General features: G+C 40.5%; 1 protein-coding gene across 2 annotated transcripts in view; it reads right to left on the bottom strand.

Moving 5' to 3' along the window:
• The window catches only part of USP6NL (USP6 N-terminal like), a gene marked incomplete at its 5' end in the record, with an annotated part of 174,997 nt that overhangs the window by 41,304 nt on the left and 113,513 nt on the right, over window positions 1–20,180 (bottom strand). For both annotated transcript variants that reach the window (XM_081085391.1, XM_081085392.1), the window contains 2 exons: window positions 2,807–2,914; window positions 12,862–12,942. In XM_081085391.1, coding sequence (XP_080941517.1) covers window positions 2,807–2,914; window positions 12,862–12,942 — 189 coding nt within the window. The remainder of the gene's footprint in view (window positions 1–2,806; window positions 2,915–12,861; window positions 12,943–20,180) is intronic.

The raw sequence follows: 20,180 nt of genomic DNA on the forward strand, positions 1-20,180 counted from the left end.
ATTTCTTCAATTGTTATTTTCAACCCTCCTCTAGAATCTTTCATTTCTATTATCATTTTTATAATCCTAAACTCTCTGCTGTTCTCAAATATTCCTTTTAAGAGCATTCTATACTTGTTTTATGGATGCAATATCTATTTTTATCCTCCTGAAGATATTGATAATTTTTTTGTTTTCTTCTGGTCTGTTTCTTGCAAGTTCCTTTATTCCCATTTCTCCTCATTTCTCTTTCATATTAGCTCCTTTCCTCAAATGAACAGAGATATTTTGTTGTCTCTTATATTTAAAAGCAGGAGACTAACAGCTGGTGGAAAGCTCTGTGTGCAGAGGTGGGGATTCACAACTGTTGTCAGTGGTTGGGCAGTTTCACTGGGGTTCCCCTAAGTCAGTATCTTTGGGTTCATTTTCTTAGGGTGGTCAGATTCCCCAGAGAAGGCACTTCTGATCTGCCAAAAAGACAAGCACCCAGCAGTCGATGTTCTGGGAGCTGAGTGGAAGGAAAGGCTGCAATGTCCCAAATTCAGGATATTCAATTCCTCCGTGCTTGCACCACAGCAGCTCACCCTCAGCAATGCCTGTGTTCTCCAGCCCAGAGGCCCTCTGTTTTACCCTCTCCAAATGGTGTACCTCCAATCTCCTGCTTGGGTTGGGGAAGGAGACTTAAGGGCTCTAACTGCTTCTGCAACAGACTGTTAACCACTTCTACTATGTTTAGCTTCACTTCTACTTCCAGAGGTACCTGGAATTAAGCAATTATCAAAACTTTTGGAGATTCTGAAATATAAATCAAGTGCTTCTCCAATTTCTCACTACTAGTCTATGATTAGTTTTCTTAGGTTTGCTAAGACTACAAAGTATCTGTCTGAATTCTGGTTTTCAAAAATTGGCACCTGTTATCTCTTCTCCTATTTTTTCTTCTTTGTGGGTTTGCTTTTTAAAACACTCTCTGCTGTCAATTTAGTGGAATTTCATCCACATTTAATCAGATGGGAGATTAAAATTTATATAATTTATACTTACCCATAAGTCTCATTAAGCCATCTACACTAATAAAAGACAAACATGCAAATTGACTGTACCTTCACTACACATTAAGCCACGCCCACCAGCCAATCAGAGTGACTATATGCAAATTAACCCAACCAAGATGGTGGCCGGCAGCCACAGAGCTGGAGCGAGCAGGAGGCTTGGTTGCCCCAATGATGAAGGAAGCCAAGCTTCCCGGCCGGCTGCTACCTCCTCTCAAGGCAACAAAGTTTCAATTATAGAAGGTAAATAAACCCCAGATACCTGCTTTCAGCCAGCATGGCCATGGAGCTGGAGCGAGCAGGAGGCTTGGTTGCTCCAGTGATGGAGGAAGCCAAGCTTCCCGCCTGCCATGACCAGCTCTGAGCTCCACTCAAAGCAACACAGTTTCAATTATAGAAGATAAATAAACCCCAGATTCCTGCGTTCAGCAGGCTGTGGCCACGGAGCTGGAGCGAGCAGGAGGCTTGGTTGCCCCTGGCGATGGAGGAAGCCAAGCTTCCCTCCCGCCCACCCTGGCCGGCTCTGAGCTCCTCTCAAGACTACAAAGTTTCAATTATAGAAGATAAATAAATCCCAGAATTAAAAAAAAATAAAAAAAGAAGAGGCTGGGAGCTTATGTCGCCGGGGGGCTTAGCCAGCCTGAAAACAGCACTCAGCCCCTCACCCAAACTGGCCAGGCACCCCAGTGGGGACCCCCCACCCTGAAGGGGGTGTGACCAGCCTGCAAACACCCATCAGCCCCTCACCCAGGCTGGCCAGGCACCCCAGTGGGACCCCCACACTGATCCAGGACACCCTTCAGGGCAAACCAGCCGGCCCCCACCCATGCACCAGGCCTCTATCCTATATAATAAAAGGGTAATATGCAAACTGACCTTAACAGCAGAATGACTGGGAAAGACTGATCACTAGGACACACACTGACCACCAGGGGGCAGGCGCTCAATGCAGGAGCTACCCCCTGGTGGTCAGTGTGCTCCCACAGAGGGAGCTCTGCTCAGCCACAAGCCAGGCTGATGGCTGCCAGTACAGCGGTGGTGGTGGGAGCCTCTCCTGCCTCCTCAGCAGCGCTAAGGATGTCCGACTGCAGCTTAGGCCTGCTCCTTGCTGGCAAGTGGACATCCCACGAGGGCTGCTGGGCTGCCAGAGGGATGTTTGATTGCCAGCTTGGGCCCAATTCCCCAGGGAATGGGCCTAAGCCAGCAGGTGGACATCCTCCAAGGGGTCCCAGACTGCAAGAGGGTACAGGCTGGGCTGAGGGACCCCTCCTCCCCCCCGCCAAGTGCACAAATTTCTGTGCACCGGGCCTCTAGTGTATATATAAAAGCCTAAGCAACCGTTTGACCGTTCGCCTGGTAGCTATGATGTGCAATGACCACCAGAGGGCAGACGCTCTGACAAGTAGAGGAGGGAGCCCAATTCATCGTGCAATCGGCCATGGGTTAGGTTGCTGCTAGGGGACTGTTGGCCCTGACTCTGCTTCTCCCACACCCCGGACCCACAGATGAGGGAGGAGGGAGCCCAATTCCTCACAGAATCAGCTGTGGGTTAGGTTGCTGCTAGGGTACTGTTGGCCCGGAATCTGCTTCACTCGCATCCCAGATTGCAAGAGGGCTCAGGCCAGGATGAGGGACCCCTCCAGTGCATGAAATTGTGGACCGGGCCTCTATCATATAATTTCAAATGATGATACGAATACTTTACATCACCTTGAATGCTTAAAAAAATGAATTTTACTTTTGAATTTCAAAATAACAGGTTGGCATCAGATACTCACATTATAAAGGTCCCTTGTATCTTCTTTCATTTTTGGGATCTCAAGAAGTAGAGCCCAGACTTCACCTCGGAGCTGGAGTGGGATCCCTTTGTAAATTCTCCTATGAAACTTATTGAAAGGAAACATTAATTGAAATTACAAACTGACAAAAGCTTAGACTGGTCCCTTAAATAAAATTAATTAATATTTGTTAGTCTTTTATTTTCATAGTATCCATAATAATTAATAACACATTTTAACATGGCACATTTGGATATTATCATCTCTACATTTCAGATTTTAATACAGAGACATAAATACAGAAAGTAATAAAATGTTAAATATGCCTAGTACATTAGTATTTCCATACCACTCATAACAAAGGTGTTCCCTAAGTAGCATGAAAGCATAATCAATGCTTTTTTAAAGTTGTGAACATCTGATTTATACATTCCCTATATATATATATATATATATATATATATATATATATATATATATAAAATTGGTAATATGCAAATTAGCCGGCGTCACAACTAGCTCAGGAGGAGCTGTGTGCGCAGATGGGTGGGAGGGGACTGTGTCCTGCCCCCAGCCCCAGCGGACACACACCAGGGTTGGGGGCGTGCTCCATGGAGCCGCAACTGGGCTCAGAGTATGCCCCTGGTGGGTGGCGGCAGCGACCGGAGCAAAGCAAGCCCCAGTTCCACATGCTTGGTTGCGGCTGGAGCAAAGCAGCCCAGGTCCTGGGTGCCTGGCAGTGGCAGGAGCAAAGCAGCCCAGGTCCTGGGTGTCTGCAGTGGCAGGAGCAAAACAGCCCGGGTCCTGGTGGGTGGCGGTGGCAGCCAGAGCGAAGCAGCCCGGGTCCTGGGTGCCGGAGGGAAGCTGGTGCTGGCAGCCAGGGGAAGGAAGGCCTATTCTTGCACGAATCTTCGTGCATCGGGCCTCTAGTTGATATATGATTAACGAATTACACACTTTCTCCCTTTTAATCCACACACCTAAAAGGATCCAAATAGCAAAAAGGTTTCCTTGTGCCAAAAGTGTCTTCATGAAGGGTAAACAGTGCTGTTAACCCCTACTCTCTTTTCCACAATCTTCTCACCTTCTCTCTGGGCTCTTTATAACAAAGCAGGCCCTTACATCTCATAATCTTAGTTAATTCCACCCACAACCTTCATTACCCTCTTCTCCCCCACCCTTTCCTCTTCTCTTTTAAATTCTTAATAATTTCTTCAGGAAAACCTTTTTCCTTCTTAGTGACACAGATCCTATCTAATCAGACAGAAGTAGTAATAAATCTCCATCAGGAAGGAATACCATCACTTTTGAATGAAATAATCCATAAAACATCAGTATCATCAACTCTTTGGTTCCTTGAAAGTATACTGCTAATGCTCTAAGAATCACTCAATTTTCCAGTCTTGTAATTATATGTTTTTCCTCAAGGCTAATTACTCAAAATAACATACAAATCTATTATGGTCACTATAAAGTTTGCATAATAAAACCTGGAAACTTATATCCTTATGATCAAAATAATGTATTTAAATAGTATGGCTAAGAAAATAAGATGCAAATTTTAATAAATGAAATGTTGGTGAACTATGAATAAACAGAGTTCAACTTCCACCACTACGTTACCTACATTTTTTAAAACTAAAGCTTTAAGAAATTTTGATTAAATGGTTTAAAAGGAGTGACACTGCAGAGCAACTTTTACTATGGAACAGTGAATATTGTGAAATCGATTCAATTAGATAATTACATAATTTCAGTTTTGTTCTTTGGTATAAACATAATATGCCCCAAATTTAAAATTTCAGCAGATAGTGACTAAAATCATAGAAGTTTTAATGCATGCAGCAGCTCTAACTTGAAGAATATAAACAGAAAGGCTTTGTGTAAACTAGACTCTGCTACTTGTAACATTTCCCATGTACTAAACATTTAGCACCCTTAGCTGCAAACTGAATGTGGTAAAAAAGCAAGTGATTTATTTTCTTAAAAGAAGTTTGTCATCTATATTCACCTCAAAATCATAATATACTTTTTAAAGATATATCATCCACTAAAAGTTACTTCAAATTATCTCCTAAATTTCTAGAGTAAAGATGCTACACTGTAAGCATCCTATATAATAAAAGCCTAGTATGCAAATTGTCCCCTCAGGTGGTCATTCGACCCTGAGACTGGGAGTTCAACCACTTGCTATGATGTGCGCTGACCACCGGGGGGGCGGGGGGGGGGCACGAAAAATGGTGGGCGTCAGCCACACGGCGCTGGCAGTGGGTGGCAGTGGAAGCGCTGCCGGCCCTGATGAGCGGGAGGATGGTTGAGCAAGTGAGTGGGTGCAAGGTGGGTGCGAGCAGGGGTCCAATAGCCCCGTGAATAGCCCTCCAGATGGCAATCAGCAGTGCCAACAGCAGGGGGTAGGGCCGCTGCCTGGCTCTCAGGCACTGAGAGAGCCAGGTGGGGCTGGCCATGATCAACTGTCCCATAGGTGGGATGGTGGAGCAGGTGAGGGGGTGGTGCCAAGCCAAGGTGGGGTGCCAGGTGGGGTTGCAAAGCTGGGGGCTTGAGCTGGGGCCCGATCCCCAAGGCCACCCTGAGGGACCTCACTTGTGCATGAATTCATGCACCAGGCCTCTAGTCTGATATAAATATCAGAAAGTATGGAAATTATTACAAATGTAAAAAATGGAATTTTAATAGTCAAGTAGAATATAATGGCAGGTAAACAGATGAACTTTGATAGACTTGAATCTCCATTAAGCAGATATTTTTCAAAGAGTAAAATAAGAGCTCCGACATGTACTTCTTAAACTATATTACTTAAAAAGCCTTTTGACATTTGATTGTTGTCACTCAAGTCTGTGTTCAACAATCATATATAAATTACTGTCTATTTTTAATCCTAAAGTTTAATAGAAATTTAGAAAAAACCCCATCAAATTCTATGATAAATTGGGGAGAAATAATAGAGAAATATCAGGTAGCAATAAAAAATTAACGGCCCAGTGTTACTACAGGGCTAAAATAAACAATTAATCACATATGGAAAAGGCTGCAAAAAGAAATGTTGGTACATTATCACTATCATCATCAACAGTAACAATTAAAGTCAACTTTTAATGAGCATTTATTATGTACAGAAAACTTTTAAAAGTTATTTACAGATATTTATCTCATTTAATCATATTGACAACTCTATGAGAATTATTACCCCAATTTTATAGATATTGAAAGTAAATCACAAAGAGGCTGAATGGCTTGACAAACAACACACATAAGATGTTACCAGTTAGTAAAAAATACTGATTTTACATTTTATAAAAAACAAAGACTATCTTTCAAGACCACAAATAGTATCCATTATTCTGCTCAACAGTACTTATTTACTAAAATACATGGAACAGGAAAATATTAAGGAAGTCCAAGAGCAAAAACTATTAAAATAATGGTAGTAAAATTGTACCTAAAACTTAAAAGTAACATAAAATATTAATCTGGAGTTTAAGCTGTGAGGGGTAATGAAATGAAGCATGTGCAAAAGTCATATATAGATGGGAAAAAAATACAGATAGAGAACAGACTGGCAGCAGCAAGAGGGGCTGGGTGAAAAAGATGAAGGAATTAAGCAAAAACAAAACAAACAAAAAACCCTTAGACACAGACAACAGTATGGTGATTACCAGAGGGAAAAGAGGGTGGAGGGAGGTGGAAGAGGGATAGTGGGGGATAAATGGTGACAAAGAAGACCTGATTTTGGGTGGTGAACACACAATACATTATACATATGATGTATTATAGAACTGTACACCTGAAAACTATATACTTTTATTAACCAATGTCACCCCAATAAATCAAAATTAAAAAACCAAAAAAGAAAAGAAATTAAGAGGCCCTAAAATATGAATTTTTAATTATGTTTATTACTTTTCAAATATTTGTACTGTTACGTGACAGGCTGACTTATGATTATATATCTTTCCTCACAAATTTTCAGCTATGATAAAAATTTTGTAAAACAGTAGAAATTACATCAAAGCACAGGAGTTGTAATAAAATTTGCTTATTCTCCAGAACAATAGTCCAGTTTACATCTGTTAAGAATCGTTCAATGGACAAAGTAGTGTCTCATATTTTTTAGAATAACTCAGGAAATCAAGGTACAGAGAAGTGGTTCGCCTAGGTTAGAGAATTATCTTCTTACTCCTACTTCAAGGTATTTCTGCACCATCTCCTAGAAATTACAGCTTTATTAAAGTTGCAGAATTTATCAGGTGATAGCTGATTGTCCCAATTCATAAATGAAAATCATTCATTCATTCATTCGAAAAAGAATGCCTGCCTGCCTGATCACCCCTAACCTCTCTGCCTGCCTGCCTGATCGCCCCTAACTGCCTCTGCCTGCCTGCCTGATCACTCCTAACTGCCCTCCCCTGCCGGCCTGATTTTGCCCCCAAATGCCTCTGCCTGCCTGATCACCCCTAACTGCCCTCCCTTGTCAGCCTGATCTCGCCCCAAACTATCTCCCCTGCCAGCCTCGTTGCCCCCAACTGCCCTCCCCCGCCAACCTGATCTTGCCCCCAATGGCCCTCCCCTGCCAGACTGATCTCGCCCCTAACTGCTCTCCCCTGCCGGCCTGATAGCCCCTAACTGCCTCTGCCTGCCTGATCGCCCCTAACTGCCCTCCCTTGCTGGAATGATCTCACCCCCAACGGCCCTCACTTGCTGGCCTGATCACCCCTAACTGCCCCTGCCTTGGCCCCCACCACCATGGCTTTGTCTGGAAGGAAGTCAGATGTCCGGAAGATGGCCGGTCAACCTGGTCTAATTAGCATATTACCCTTTTATAAATAGACTAGAGGCCCAGTGCACAAAAATTTGTGAACTCGGGGGGTGAGGAGGGGGTCCCTCAGCCCGGCCTGTGCCCTCTCACAGTCTGGGACCCCTCAGGGGATGACCACCTGCTGGCTTAGGCCCGTTCCCCAGGGGATTTGGCCTAAGATGGCAATCAGGCATCCCTCTGGCAGCCCGGCAGCCCTCGGGGGATGTCCACTTGCCAGTGGGGAGCAGGCCTAAACTGTAGTCGGACATCCTTAGCGCTGCTGAGAAGGCAGGAGAGGCTCCCACCACCCCCGCTGTACTGGCAGCCGTCAGCCTGGCTTGTGGCTGAGCAGAGCTCCTCCCATGTGAGAGCGCCCTGATCACCAGAGGGCAGCTCCTGAATTGAGCGTCTGCCCCCTGGTGGTCAGTGTGTGTCATAGTGACCAGTCATTCCCAGTCCTTCTGCTGTTAGGGTCAGTTTGCATATTACCCTTTTACTATATAGGATAGAGGCCTGGTGCATGGGTCGGGGCTGGCTGGTTTGCCCTGAAGGGTGTCCCAGATCAGGGTGGGGGTGCCTGGCCAGCCTGGATGAGGGGATGATTGCTGTGTGCAGCTGGTCACACCCCCTTCAGGGTGGGGGTCCCCACTGGGGTGCCTGGCCAGCCTGGATGACGGGCTGATGGCTGTTTGCAGCTGGTCACACCCCCTTCTGGGTGGAGGTCCCCACTGGGGTGCCTGGCCAGTCTGGGTGAGGGGCTGAGGGCTGTTTTCAGGCTGGCGGGCAACTGAAGCTCCCAGGCTCTTTTTTTTTCTTTTTTCTTTTTTTTATTCTGGGATTTATTTACCTTCTATAGCTGTCACTGGAGCTGAGAGCCGGCTCCAGCTCTGAGGCCATTGCCAGCTCTGAGGCCATGGCTGGCTGAAAGCAGGTGTCTGGGTTTGTTTAGATTCTATAATTGAAACTCTGTTGCCATCACTGGCGCTCTAAGCTCTGAGCCTGCTGGCGGCTGAAAGCAGGTACCTGGGGTTTGTTTAGCTTCTATAATTGCAACATTGTTGCATCCGGAGCTCAGAGCTGGGCTGCAGCAGGTGGGGAACCTTGGCTTCCTCCATCGCCGGGGCAACCAAGCCTCATGTTTGCTTCAGCCGCTTGGCTGCCGGCCGCCATCTTGGTTGGCAGTTAATTTGCATATCTCGCTGATTAGCCAATGGGAAGGGTAGCGAAGTTAAGATTAATTACCATGTTTCTCTATTATTAGATAGGATTATATAGGATAGGATTGCTTAAATGGGGTGGGGGGAGCCTTTTTCAGCAGGAGGAGATGCTCTTGGCAGACAAAAATACATAATCTCTACATCTGGACTGATAGCCAGCCATATGCACTATACTGCCAAACCAGTCATTAAAAACTGAACTGCTTTCTTACACCTTACACCAAACAGCTGCTGCCCTTAAAACCCCTCCTCAGCCCCCACCTTGGGTTCTGCCTTTGCAGTTCACCCAGATTAGGTTCTGATTGGTCAGTTTCTATACCAGAGAGTGTCAAAAGCTCAGCCTCCTAGGCAGTCATTGGCTCCTCGCACTTCACCCAGATTTGGTTCTGATTGGTCAGTTTCTATGCCAGTCAGCATAAAATCTTTAAGGAAAAAATAAGTAAGGTTGTCTGAAATCTACCTTTGCTTTCAGTATATCTGTTCACTGGTCAATACAATCAAGCAGTCTACTTTAGTCACACAGATACATTTAAAATCCATCAACTAAAAAAAGCAATTCCATTAACTCGCCTGATGTTTTTCAATACCCTTTTCAAACCTGAGTGATTCTGGAACAGTGTTAAGTGTGCCGGTCCATGTCATCATGGCTGCCATACAGCAAACCTGTAAGCCCAGCAAGTTTAACTCAATTCTGTAGGACTTTCACAACTGCAGTGTACACCATGAAACACAAGTTTATCCTCAGAGCTGCTGACGCTCCTCATTGCCTCCCCATTTCCTGTAATTATCCTTGCTCCACTGGCTCCTTGATCTCTTCCTCCAAATAGGCACAAGCCTCCATAGTTGAATCTGAAAAAGGTTTAAACCACCCACAGGCCCTCCTGCCTTTTATAACTGCCTCTATTTCCCTCTGACCTCTTACTGACAAACACCAAAAGGAAAAGCTCCTGTAAAAGATGGTACAATGAACAAGCCCTGAAGTCTGACCATAGGATCTCTTGCTTAAATTTTATTTCTAAATGTGATGCCTTCATTTCACATTAGTAAAATAAAATTTTGGCTAAGATGAATCCATTAGTTTTTTGACCAACAAAGGTCCATTCAGTTATTTGATCAAGAGAAAAATATATGTATCTGTAGTAGGTACCCTGCTGTGACTTAAGACACTTACATCATGACTAGTTAAATCATAATGGGTTCCACTTAACAGAGATAACTTCCATTAATAGACTACACTTCAAAAATACATACTATTGTACATAGGGAGCAGTCACTGTGAGAACACACAGGCAACACAAACAGCCTTACTGGAAACTTTTTCATCAATGCTTGTATCCTAAAAATCCAAATATTCTCTATGAGAGCTATATTTTTATTTCAAGATATTTCTATGGCCCTAGCTGATTTGACTCAGTGGATAGAGCATCGGCCTGCAGACTGAAGGGTCCCAGGTTAGATTCTGGTCAAGAGCACATACCTTGGCTGCAGGCTCTTCCCTGGCCCAGGCCCTGGTCAGGGCTTGTGCAGGAAGCAACCAATCAATGTGTTTCTCTCACATCAATATTTTTCTCTCTCTCTTTCCCTTTCTCTTCCACTCTCTCTAAAAATCATATATATATATATATATATATACATATATATATATATATAGTATATATTCATGTTCTATGAATTTCTTTGTTTACTACTTTGTAAGTATGGAATCTATGGAAAGAAAACTTAGAAGACAAGAAAAACACATGCTACTTTTTTACTTCAATGCAATTTAAAACTAGGTATGATTTGAAAGCAGTGATTCTTTTAGAAGGTGCATTCTGTTCACACTAAATTGGACCATATATGTCATCCAATAACTCTATCATTATGGTTGTGGGAAAGTACTTTAAAATTATACATCGAAGAAATAGTTCTGTTAAAATCTCTCTAACTGGGAACTAAATTAGCCAGACTTGTTGTGCAGAATGATAGCCTAGTAGAATTTCTCATTTTACAGAGGCTTACATACTATCATAGATATATACTATATACTAGGCAAGAAAATAAAGCCCTACAACTCTACAAATATTTTATTAGGCCGAATGTGAGATTAAAGCACAGGTGCAATGCACCAAAATTTATCCACTTGAACCATCTTTCCACAAAGACAAAAGGTAAAGTATAACTGTCAACTTTGGGCCAATCTGAGAGATTCAGCAAAATATTAAACAAGAGCACAGGCATTGTAATGAATCCTCTACTTTGAACTGGTCCTCTTAAAAACATCGTGACTTCCAACATAATGCTAAAACACACAGATAATAAAATCAGCAAGGTACTCACTGCTGATGAAAATATAATAAGAGTCTAAACTTTAAATAAGAATACTTAAGACGCTAAAAAAAAAAAAAAAAAAAAAAGTGACATGGCATTGTGATATACCCCAGGACAAAAAGATTTCCATAGTTAAATAAGTTTCGTACAATTTAAGTTCCCTCTTAAAAATTCCCACATGTTATAGTTTTAAAGACTCTCAAAAGTCCTGTAGTAAAGAAACACTGTTTAACTATGTTTAGCTCTGATTTTCTCTACTTTATTTAGCTATAGAGCCTTTTTTCATGCACTAATAAGTAACACTTACTGACTCTGTACTAAGGGTGCTTTATAGGAATTAACATTTAATCCTCAAAACAACTCAGAGGTAAATTCTTATTATTATCTCCATTTTGCAGATGAACAAACTAAGTCAGAAAAAGGTAAACTATCTTCCCCCAGGTCACACAGCTAGTAAAGTGGTGGTGCTGGGATTTGAAACCAGGATGGCCTGGCTTCAGAGTCTATTACTAACCATGAGGCAGGCTGTTTCTATGTAATATTCATTAGAATCTAAGAGACTGATTTCTTTCCCTGGAATTCTTATTAACAAATGCTGACATACAATTTGTATCTATGCAAATAAATAAATAAATAACACAGAAAAAAAGTGTGAGGAAATAGAAATCCTAATAGTTAATTCAGTTGTATTTTCCTGTGAGAGTATGAAGATTTCTTTTTTTGTCCAAATTCCCTTCAAAAAACTAACAGCAGTAACGAATATTTACTGAATACTTACACTCTGCAAGGTGTGTACTAAGTGCTATATGTGCATTAATTGCTCACTTTTCATCCCTTTGTAATGGGTATGATTATCTCCATTTTACTATGAGGAAATCAATGCCAATGTTAGCTGTTCTCAAAGCATGGTCCATGAAGTCAAAGCTGTTCTCCTAATAATACTAAAATGCCAGTTGCCTTTTTCACTATACTGCCTTTTGCACAGTAGCAGAAAAGCAATGGTCATAAAACTACTGGCACCTTCACACAAATCGCGCAGTAGCAGCACTACGCTAAGTGGTCACTATATTCTCCACTCACAGTTTAACACTAGTCTGTTTTACTTTACAGGAAGCTGTAGAAATTATTAATTTCATGAAATCTCAACTCTTAAATACATATCTTATTAATATTCTGAGCGATGGCATGGGAAGTACACATTGAGAACTTTTCTGCACATCCAAGTAGTACAATGATGGCCTCAAGAAAAAGCACTTACAAAATTGTTTGAATGATGACCTGATCCACCTGCTTTTTTCATGAAATATCTTATTACTTGAAAAAATTACTGAGTAATCCAATTATAGTTATTCAGATTTGGGTATTTAACATTTTCTCAAAAATAAATGAAGCCTGCCCTAACTGGTTTGGCCAGTAGATAGAGCGTCGGCCTGCGGATTGAAAGGTCCCAGGTTCGATTCCGGTCAAGGGCATGTACCTTGGTTGTGGGCACATCCCCGGTAGGGGGTGTGCAGGAGGCAGCTGATCGATGTTTCTCTCTCATCGATGTTTCTAACTCTCTATCCCTCTCCCTCTCTGCAAAAAGTCAATAAAATATATATTTTTTAAAAAAGAATATGAATGTAATAGTCTTATAAATAAATAGAAACTTTTACTGGAAAAATCCACATTGAACTTGTATAGTTTCACCAAGAAGTAACATTATTTTTAATTACCTTTTCAGTGTTCTTGTATTTTTCCCATCCTTTTAGCATTTTCAACCACTTAGCAGTTCTTTCAATTTCCAGGTGCTTTTGCTAAAACAAAATTGAAATTTATTGTTACTATTTGTTCAAGGCTTCTTTACTTACAAATTTCAAAACAATGTCTAAGAAAATGCTGCTAAAAAAGAACTGCTGAAAGATTATGCTATATTAAATAGCAAGTATTCTATTATTAAGTTGTATTAATAATTTTACAGTTGTATCAATGCAATTCCATAGCGAAAATTAAAGCTACACAGGAGGTACTTCACTGGGATAGGTAAAGAGAAGGGAATTGTTGAAATTTTCCAATATACTCTATTATACAAATTTAAACTAAAAGGAAATTTAAAAATATTGTGAACTATCTTTTAACAACAAAAACACAACTTCAAAATCTCATTTTCTTCCCTTTCCCCACCCCACACATTTCACTGAGTTCTAGCTTTGTAATGTTTTCAGTGACAGAATTGCTTTTTTAAGGAATTGTGTATTTATTGATTCATGGAGTGATTAATATTTAATTATCACTATGCTACTGAAAAATTATACAAAAGTAAGTACCACTTGCTACTGAAAAAGAAAGTTCGCCATTTGCTCAGGGTGACTGATATGGAAACATGCTGTGACAGGTGCTGTTACACAGTGTCGGGAAGGGTAAGAGAAAGGTCATGGTGGAGGGAGAGGTCACACCCGCCCGATGGATGGCAGAAGATGAGCCTTTCATAAGGTATGGAAGGATTATCAGGATTTTCATCAAGTGCAATGTGGGGAAAGATACTCTACGAAGCACGAGTGGATGGAGTTCTGGGATAATCAGCATTCGATGAGGCTGAATGGAAACATAGTCTTGTAGGTCACACTAAACAGGGGCCTGGAGCAAAGCTGGGGAATGGGGAAGGTGGCACAGAAAGTGCTTCTTCCTCACGTCTTTGATTGCCCGGAGAGGGATATTGTTTTCCTAAGGAACTGGGCCTGCTGTCCAATCTCCTACTCGCTCCTAAGGTGGTAGAGTGACTATGTGGTTAGTAAATTTAGAAAAAGAACTGGGCGTACAGCCCTCAGTCCCTATGCTTATAAGCCAACAACTCTCAGAAAGCATGTTTGTTCTCCATCCTTTCAGGCAAGAAAAAACACCCTCCTCGGCCAAGAAGTCTGTGGTGACCTTAGCCTATGACCAGGTGAACAAGCCTGCCTCCTTTTAGGGGTCAGTACCAGGTCGCCTGCACACCTAACCCACGCTCTTCCCTAGGAAAGTTGCTGGGATGTTTGCTGTTTCCCCACTGCCCAGATCAGTGCTAGGCACAGGGTAGGCACTTAATTATTTCATTTTCATGAGAGCAACACCCAGCATAATTTTCTCTTATAAGTGAGCTGAGATTCTGCTATTTTGTTCCTTTTTCTCAATCCCTACATTTTCTTTTTTGCAGGCCTCTGTAAGTATAATAAGCATAAGAATAAAAAGCAATGGAAATGAAAGATTCACAGGAAAGAAAATTATTCTATTTGATGCTCAAAATGTATGCTCACTACAACCCTATGAGGTAAGCATAGCCATGCCCATTGTACAGATAAGGAAACAGAAGCACAAAAGGGTTAAGTTACTGTCCAAATTCCCCCATCTAGTAAGTTCAGGTTTGAAGGGGGTTTGAGTTTGGACAGCTTGGCTGCAGGACCTGCACTTTTAGCTCCACATCTATTTCTTGCTTCCAACATGGCCCTGCTCTAGCTCAGGCAATGGCACTCCTGGATGAAGGCAATAGCTCCTACTGACTGTCTATATTCCAGCCTCAAACAGGCAGGTGGCACATGCCCACCATCAATATTTTGAGACTTAAAATGGGCATAAAATCCCAAAGGAGAACAGTGCACCATATACTTAATATATGCTTCACCAAAATCCACCCTGAATTTAGAAAAAGATTCTCACCAATAAGAATATTTTCTAGAATTTCAGTTTTAGGCATATTTTTAAAACTCTTTAATTACTTCTTAACTCTTTATAAAAATTTTGATGGGTTTTTCTAATAAAAGATGATCACTTGTGAGCAAAAGGTATCATTATAAATTCCATTTTTCAAAAGACTAAGCATATCCTTCATTATATTAGTGATAAAATGTTGCAGATGGTTCCAGAAATATGTTTAATTTTAAAACTCAGTGGGGCACTGAAATCTAATTAATGTTTCTGCTCAATGTGACTTTAGAGAAGGCGAAGCTATGAAAAATTAAGATTGATCTAAGCTGCCATTTGGGGTTTTTTTGCACTTCCTTTCCTGACTTATTCAAAGCATGTCTTTTTCTCCACCAACAGGAAAGCACCACATAATTCAAGCCAACCCAAGAGTGTAACAACACACTTTGCCAGGAACAACCCTGCTGAGATCTAGCCTGTCTCTTGCTATCTCTCATTTTTATGACTATGAATTATCAATTAATCACTTTAAGAAGTACTGTTTTTGTAATGGCACTCTTTGGTATTCTAATGCTTATCATATATATAGATAATTTTAAGTGCTATAAATTCTCACATGCAAAGACACCACACACACACACACACACACACACACACACACAACTTTTAAGAATCATGAAGCATGATTTTCTTTCCCCTGTAGCAAAAAACAAAAATAATACACCTTGAAAAAAGCTCCCACGCTATAGGATTTTTAAAATTATATATCAGTAGTTGAATCTGGTTTAAATGTTAAGTCCATGATACCGTCAGTTCAGCTACACCAGACTTGAATGCATGTGAATGTCTTTCTCCGACCCCAACTCATGAATCTATAATTTATGGATAAAATATACTTTATCACCAAACATGCTACAGCTGACTATTCCAGAATTAATCGAAAACCATGTGACAAATGTGAACTCAAGTGCTCTAGAAAAACAGGCTGAGGAACAGCATCTTGCCATGAACTAGATTAACACCAACACAAACTAGAACATAACAGCAAGCTAGAATTTCAACCTACAAGTTCAGCAAATACTTGAAATTCAACATATCCAAAACCATTTCCTTCACCATGCTATTACTCCCCTCTTTCCTATCATAAATTAACAGCATCACTATTCACTAAGTCAAACAAACTAGAACAGGGGTGGGCAAACTTTTTGACTCGAGGGCCACAATGGGTTCTTAAACTGGACCGGAGGGCCGGAACAAAAGCATGGATGGAGTGTTTGTGTGAAGTAATATAAATTCAAAGTAAACATCATTACATAAAAGGGTACGGTCTTTTTTTTCAATAGTTTTATTCATTTCAAGCGGGCCGGATCCAGCCCGCGGGCCGTAGTTTGCCCATGGCTGAACTAGAACCTTAAGTTGTTCTCAATCTTCATTTTACCTTCCTTCCCACATCCAAACTACACTCCTCTGGTCCCATCCATGTCTCATGTTTCCATCATGTCCTCTGCCCTAATTCAGGTGATCCCAATTCCTAGATGAAAGCATTAACTCCTTACCCGTAACCCTGATGCTCTTCAAAAAAGCCTCTACACTGCCACCACAATTTTTAAAACCTGTCCCAGTTTAAAATTCATCATTGGCTACCCATTAATCATCTACAAAAATGTTCCACGTGGATGGGTCTTCACAATATGGCCCCAACTCACCTTCTTGCTACTTTTATGATTTGGCATCTTGAACTACTTGTCATTAACACATAATGCTATTAATTGGAAAATCTGTTCCTTAACAGCTCTACTCAGTGGTCTTACCATATACTGATAATCCCTGTCTGAATCAATTCTGATTCTGATAGTGGTAAATGATGTTTGTTTGTTTTTTCTAATTCTATGATTCCTTCTATATGACTAACTGACATTTTTCTATTAAAAAGGATTTCCTTCCTAGCTCCTCCACATTTTTTAATATCACTATGATACAAAGGGCTATTTTACCAATGTATTATAATCTACTATCATTATTCTTGTTGAAGTTCAAATTGTCCCAAATTTAGCTGACCCCTCTTATTTGGATGGAGATTTCTCCCTTCAAGTGGATCCTTAGACATACCCTATCTGGCACAAAATAATTCAGGCTCACTTTATACGCTTTTTACCTAGACGTTCAACAGCCATTTCTTTAAGAAACAGTGGTTCTTTTTAATGGGAAATGATACTCAAAAATTAAGACCTGGGTACTAGATATGCTCATCATTGCAATTTTTAAAATCATATAGGAGACTGGGTATAAGAAACTTCTACTCCCCTAAGGATATGACAACATGTATCAAAAGGAAAATTATGCTGAGGTCTTAGTCTCCACCCTACGTTTTCTATTTCTTTCCATTAACTCCACTGACTACAAAAATGGTACACTGTTGTATACTCCCGCCCCCCAAGGGTTGTTAGCAGCAAAGGACTAAACTTACATTTGAAGTGTACATTCAATTATCTTAAATTGCCGTCCCCTATGAGTCACAACTGCCCCTTCTCCTACTTGCGCAAGGAGGGTATAAAGACTAAAACTGGACCAGCATCTTGTTTGTTACCGCTCAACCTCTATATATTTTTAACCATATGCGGACCAGTAAACACTTAACACTGTTGATCACCCACAGAAGTATTAGCTTCCCTTCTATCTGGTCCAAGGCTCCTCCCACTATTAACATGATTAATAATCCAGATAGTAAAGGCTAAACATACACACAATGCATGAATGGATATTAAATAGCCTTCTCTTCTAGAATAAGAAATCTTAGGGCTTTAATGAAGTTTATGTCTTCAGATATTTTTTTGTCTCTCCTGTATTAGGATGGCTGACGGGATCAAGTTGACCAGAGACACGAACACCTACACCTCACCAGCAGAGGTCAGGAGAGGACAAGAAGAAGGAAAGCTTTGTGTTTTGACAGAATAACATTGAGAAATCTATCAGTCGTGTATTTTAAGATTTCAAACCACATAAAATTAAAATATGGTTTCAAAAGATATGAATAGGCTCCCGTATTTTGTAAGCCATGCAAAATATTGCACTACATAAAGGAATAGATGAATCCACAAAGATGCATAGTTTTACATATCCTTTCTCCTTATTAAAAACATCAATAAGCTCAAAGAAACAATGTAACTCATTATTAATATTGTTCTCTGTAGAATAAACATAGTAAGTGTCTTTATTTGTTTAATTACCTATTTGAAGGAATCCAAAGCACTTTGTAAATATCAACACTAATCCTTGTATGTGCGGCTATCCTTATTTTATACAAAATATCCTTATTTTAGAAAGAGAACTGCCTTCCGTAAAATACTGTATTGGCAAACTTGAAACTAAAGCCATGATTACTTGACTATGTGTTAGTGTACAGCTTCCCAAGAGACAATAAGTGTTTGCTTCAAGTGTATGCTTTCTAGTGATTAATAAACACCTTACTAGTAGATGTCAGCAAGGCTATCATTTCCATTGATTTTATTCAACATAGTCATACATGTAAAATTTTCTATTAGTTTCCTCGAAATGGCAGAGTTTGGCCATCAGGACTGGGCAGTTACTGAAGAATATATAAACTGAAGTTAGACCAGAAAAATTGGAGGAAATCCTGATAAACTAAAAAGTCTGTAGCCTTATATTGCTCTGCCCATGTCTAAAGTTCCCCCAAAATGGTAAAAGGCAGGTCATGCAATATGAGAGCAGTTTATATATGAAAGGCACAATGGAATCTCAATCAGCAGTCTCAGAATTCTGCCCCTCTCTCAATATAAGACTGACAAACGAATATAAAATTACATCTTTGTTAAATTATTAAGGAGTGCATAGGTCATTTTTTAGTGATTTCCTATTATATTAAACTCTTGAAATTAAACAACCAATTAATTACAACCTTGACTGCATTGTGCAGGCAAATATATTTTAAAAGGGACTCCTACAATGTCAACACTAAAAAAATTTTAATTTAAAAGTAATATTTTTTAAAGCTCACCTAAAGTATGCATCCTCTGAAATACAGCTTTTGTCTTATATTTCTTCATTTTTTTACTGTCACATTTCTGAAATCTAAATCACTGGATCCAAGACTTTTGGACTTTCTGGACCAGAAAATTATTTTTAAAAAGAGAGGGGGCAGGCATTGCAGAGAGAAGTCAATATTGAGTTGCCAGGTTTCTCTTTTGCAAAATACAGGTATATTTTGTTACAAGATACCTTCCAACTCTTCTCTCCATGATTTCTCACACAAAGGGTATTTAACATTCGAAGGGACAATCTTGGCAGTCTTTAAATCAACATATTTAGTTGTAAAACAGTTATACCATTCATCTGGTCATTCACTCAGCCACTACTTACTGCAACACATACTAACATACTATGTGCACTACTCTAGGTTCTGGGGATACAGCAATGAACAAAGAGGTTAAAAAAAAAAAACCACCTCTTATTACATCCTAGTGAGGAAACTTATAAATAAAAAAAAAAGTAAAATATTTATTTTGAAATAGTAAGTGCTAAAGAGAAAAATAAAGGAGAGAAGAGAATAATTAGTATTGTGGGGGACAGTTCCCAATTTTAGAAATAATGGCCAGGGAAGGAATTTTTCTGAAGGTGACATTTGAGACCTAAAGTAATGAGGGACCGAGACTTGTCACTATCAGGGGGAGGAGCATCCTGAAAAGGGAAGCAGCCATGCAGAAGGCTGAGAGAAGGAATGTGTGGGGCAAGCTCAGGAAGCACTAAAGAGACCAGTGGGTGAACAAGGGAAGGCAGCAGGAGATGAGAGACCTCACACAAACCGGGGCATACAGGGCTTTCAGGCCATTATAATGACTGTCCCTCTTCCTGTGCTTCAATTAGAGAATGACATGATCCTACTTATTTTAACAGGCTCATTCTGGCTTTCTGGTGAACAGAGAGACTCTGCGGGGGGGAGGGGAAAGGTGGCAGAAGTAGGAAGTTAGAAGCTCCAGAAGAGATGCTGCAGTGGACCAGGGGGCAGAAGTGGAGCTGGTGATCAGTTTCTGAATACATTTTGAAGGCTAAGAGATGAAAAGAGAGGTAAGAAAAAGTCAAAGCTAACTCAGAAATTTTTACACTGAACAACTAGAAGAATGGAGTTCCCATTTACTGAGATAGAGTTTATCAATAGAAAGAATTTGAAGAGAATAACAGAAACCCCAGTTTGAACATTTATCAGACACCTAAATGTATATAGTCAGTCAGACATCTAAGTCTAGACACTGAAATGTATATACAAAAATAGACAAGTCTGGAATTGAGGGAGCCAATCAACATACCGTTGGCATTTAAAACCAAAAGCTAGATGAGATTACCATAGAAGAAACACAGATAG

The sequence above is a fragment of the Myotis nattereri genome, assembly GCF_964212035.1.
Source record: "Myotis nattereri genome assembly, chromosome: 1".
Classification (NCBI taxonomy): Eukaryota; Metazoa; Chordata; class Mammalia; order Chiroptera; family Vespertilionidae; genus Myotis; species Myotis nattereri.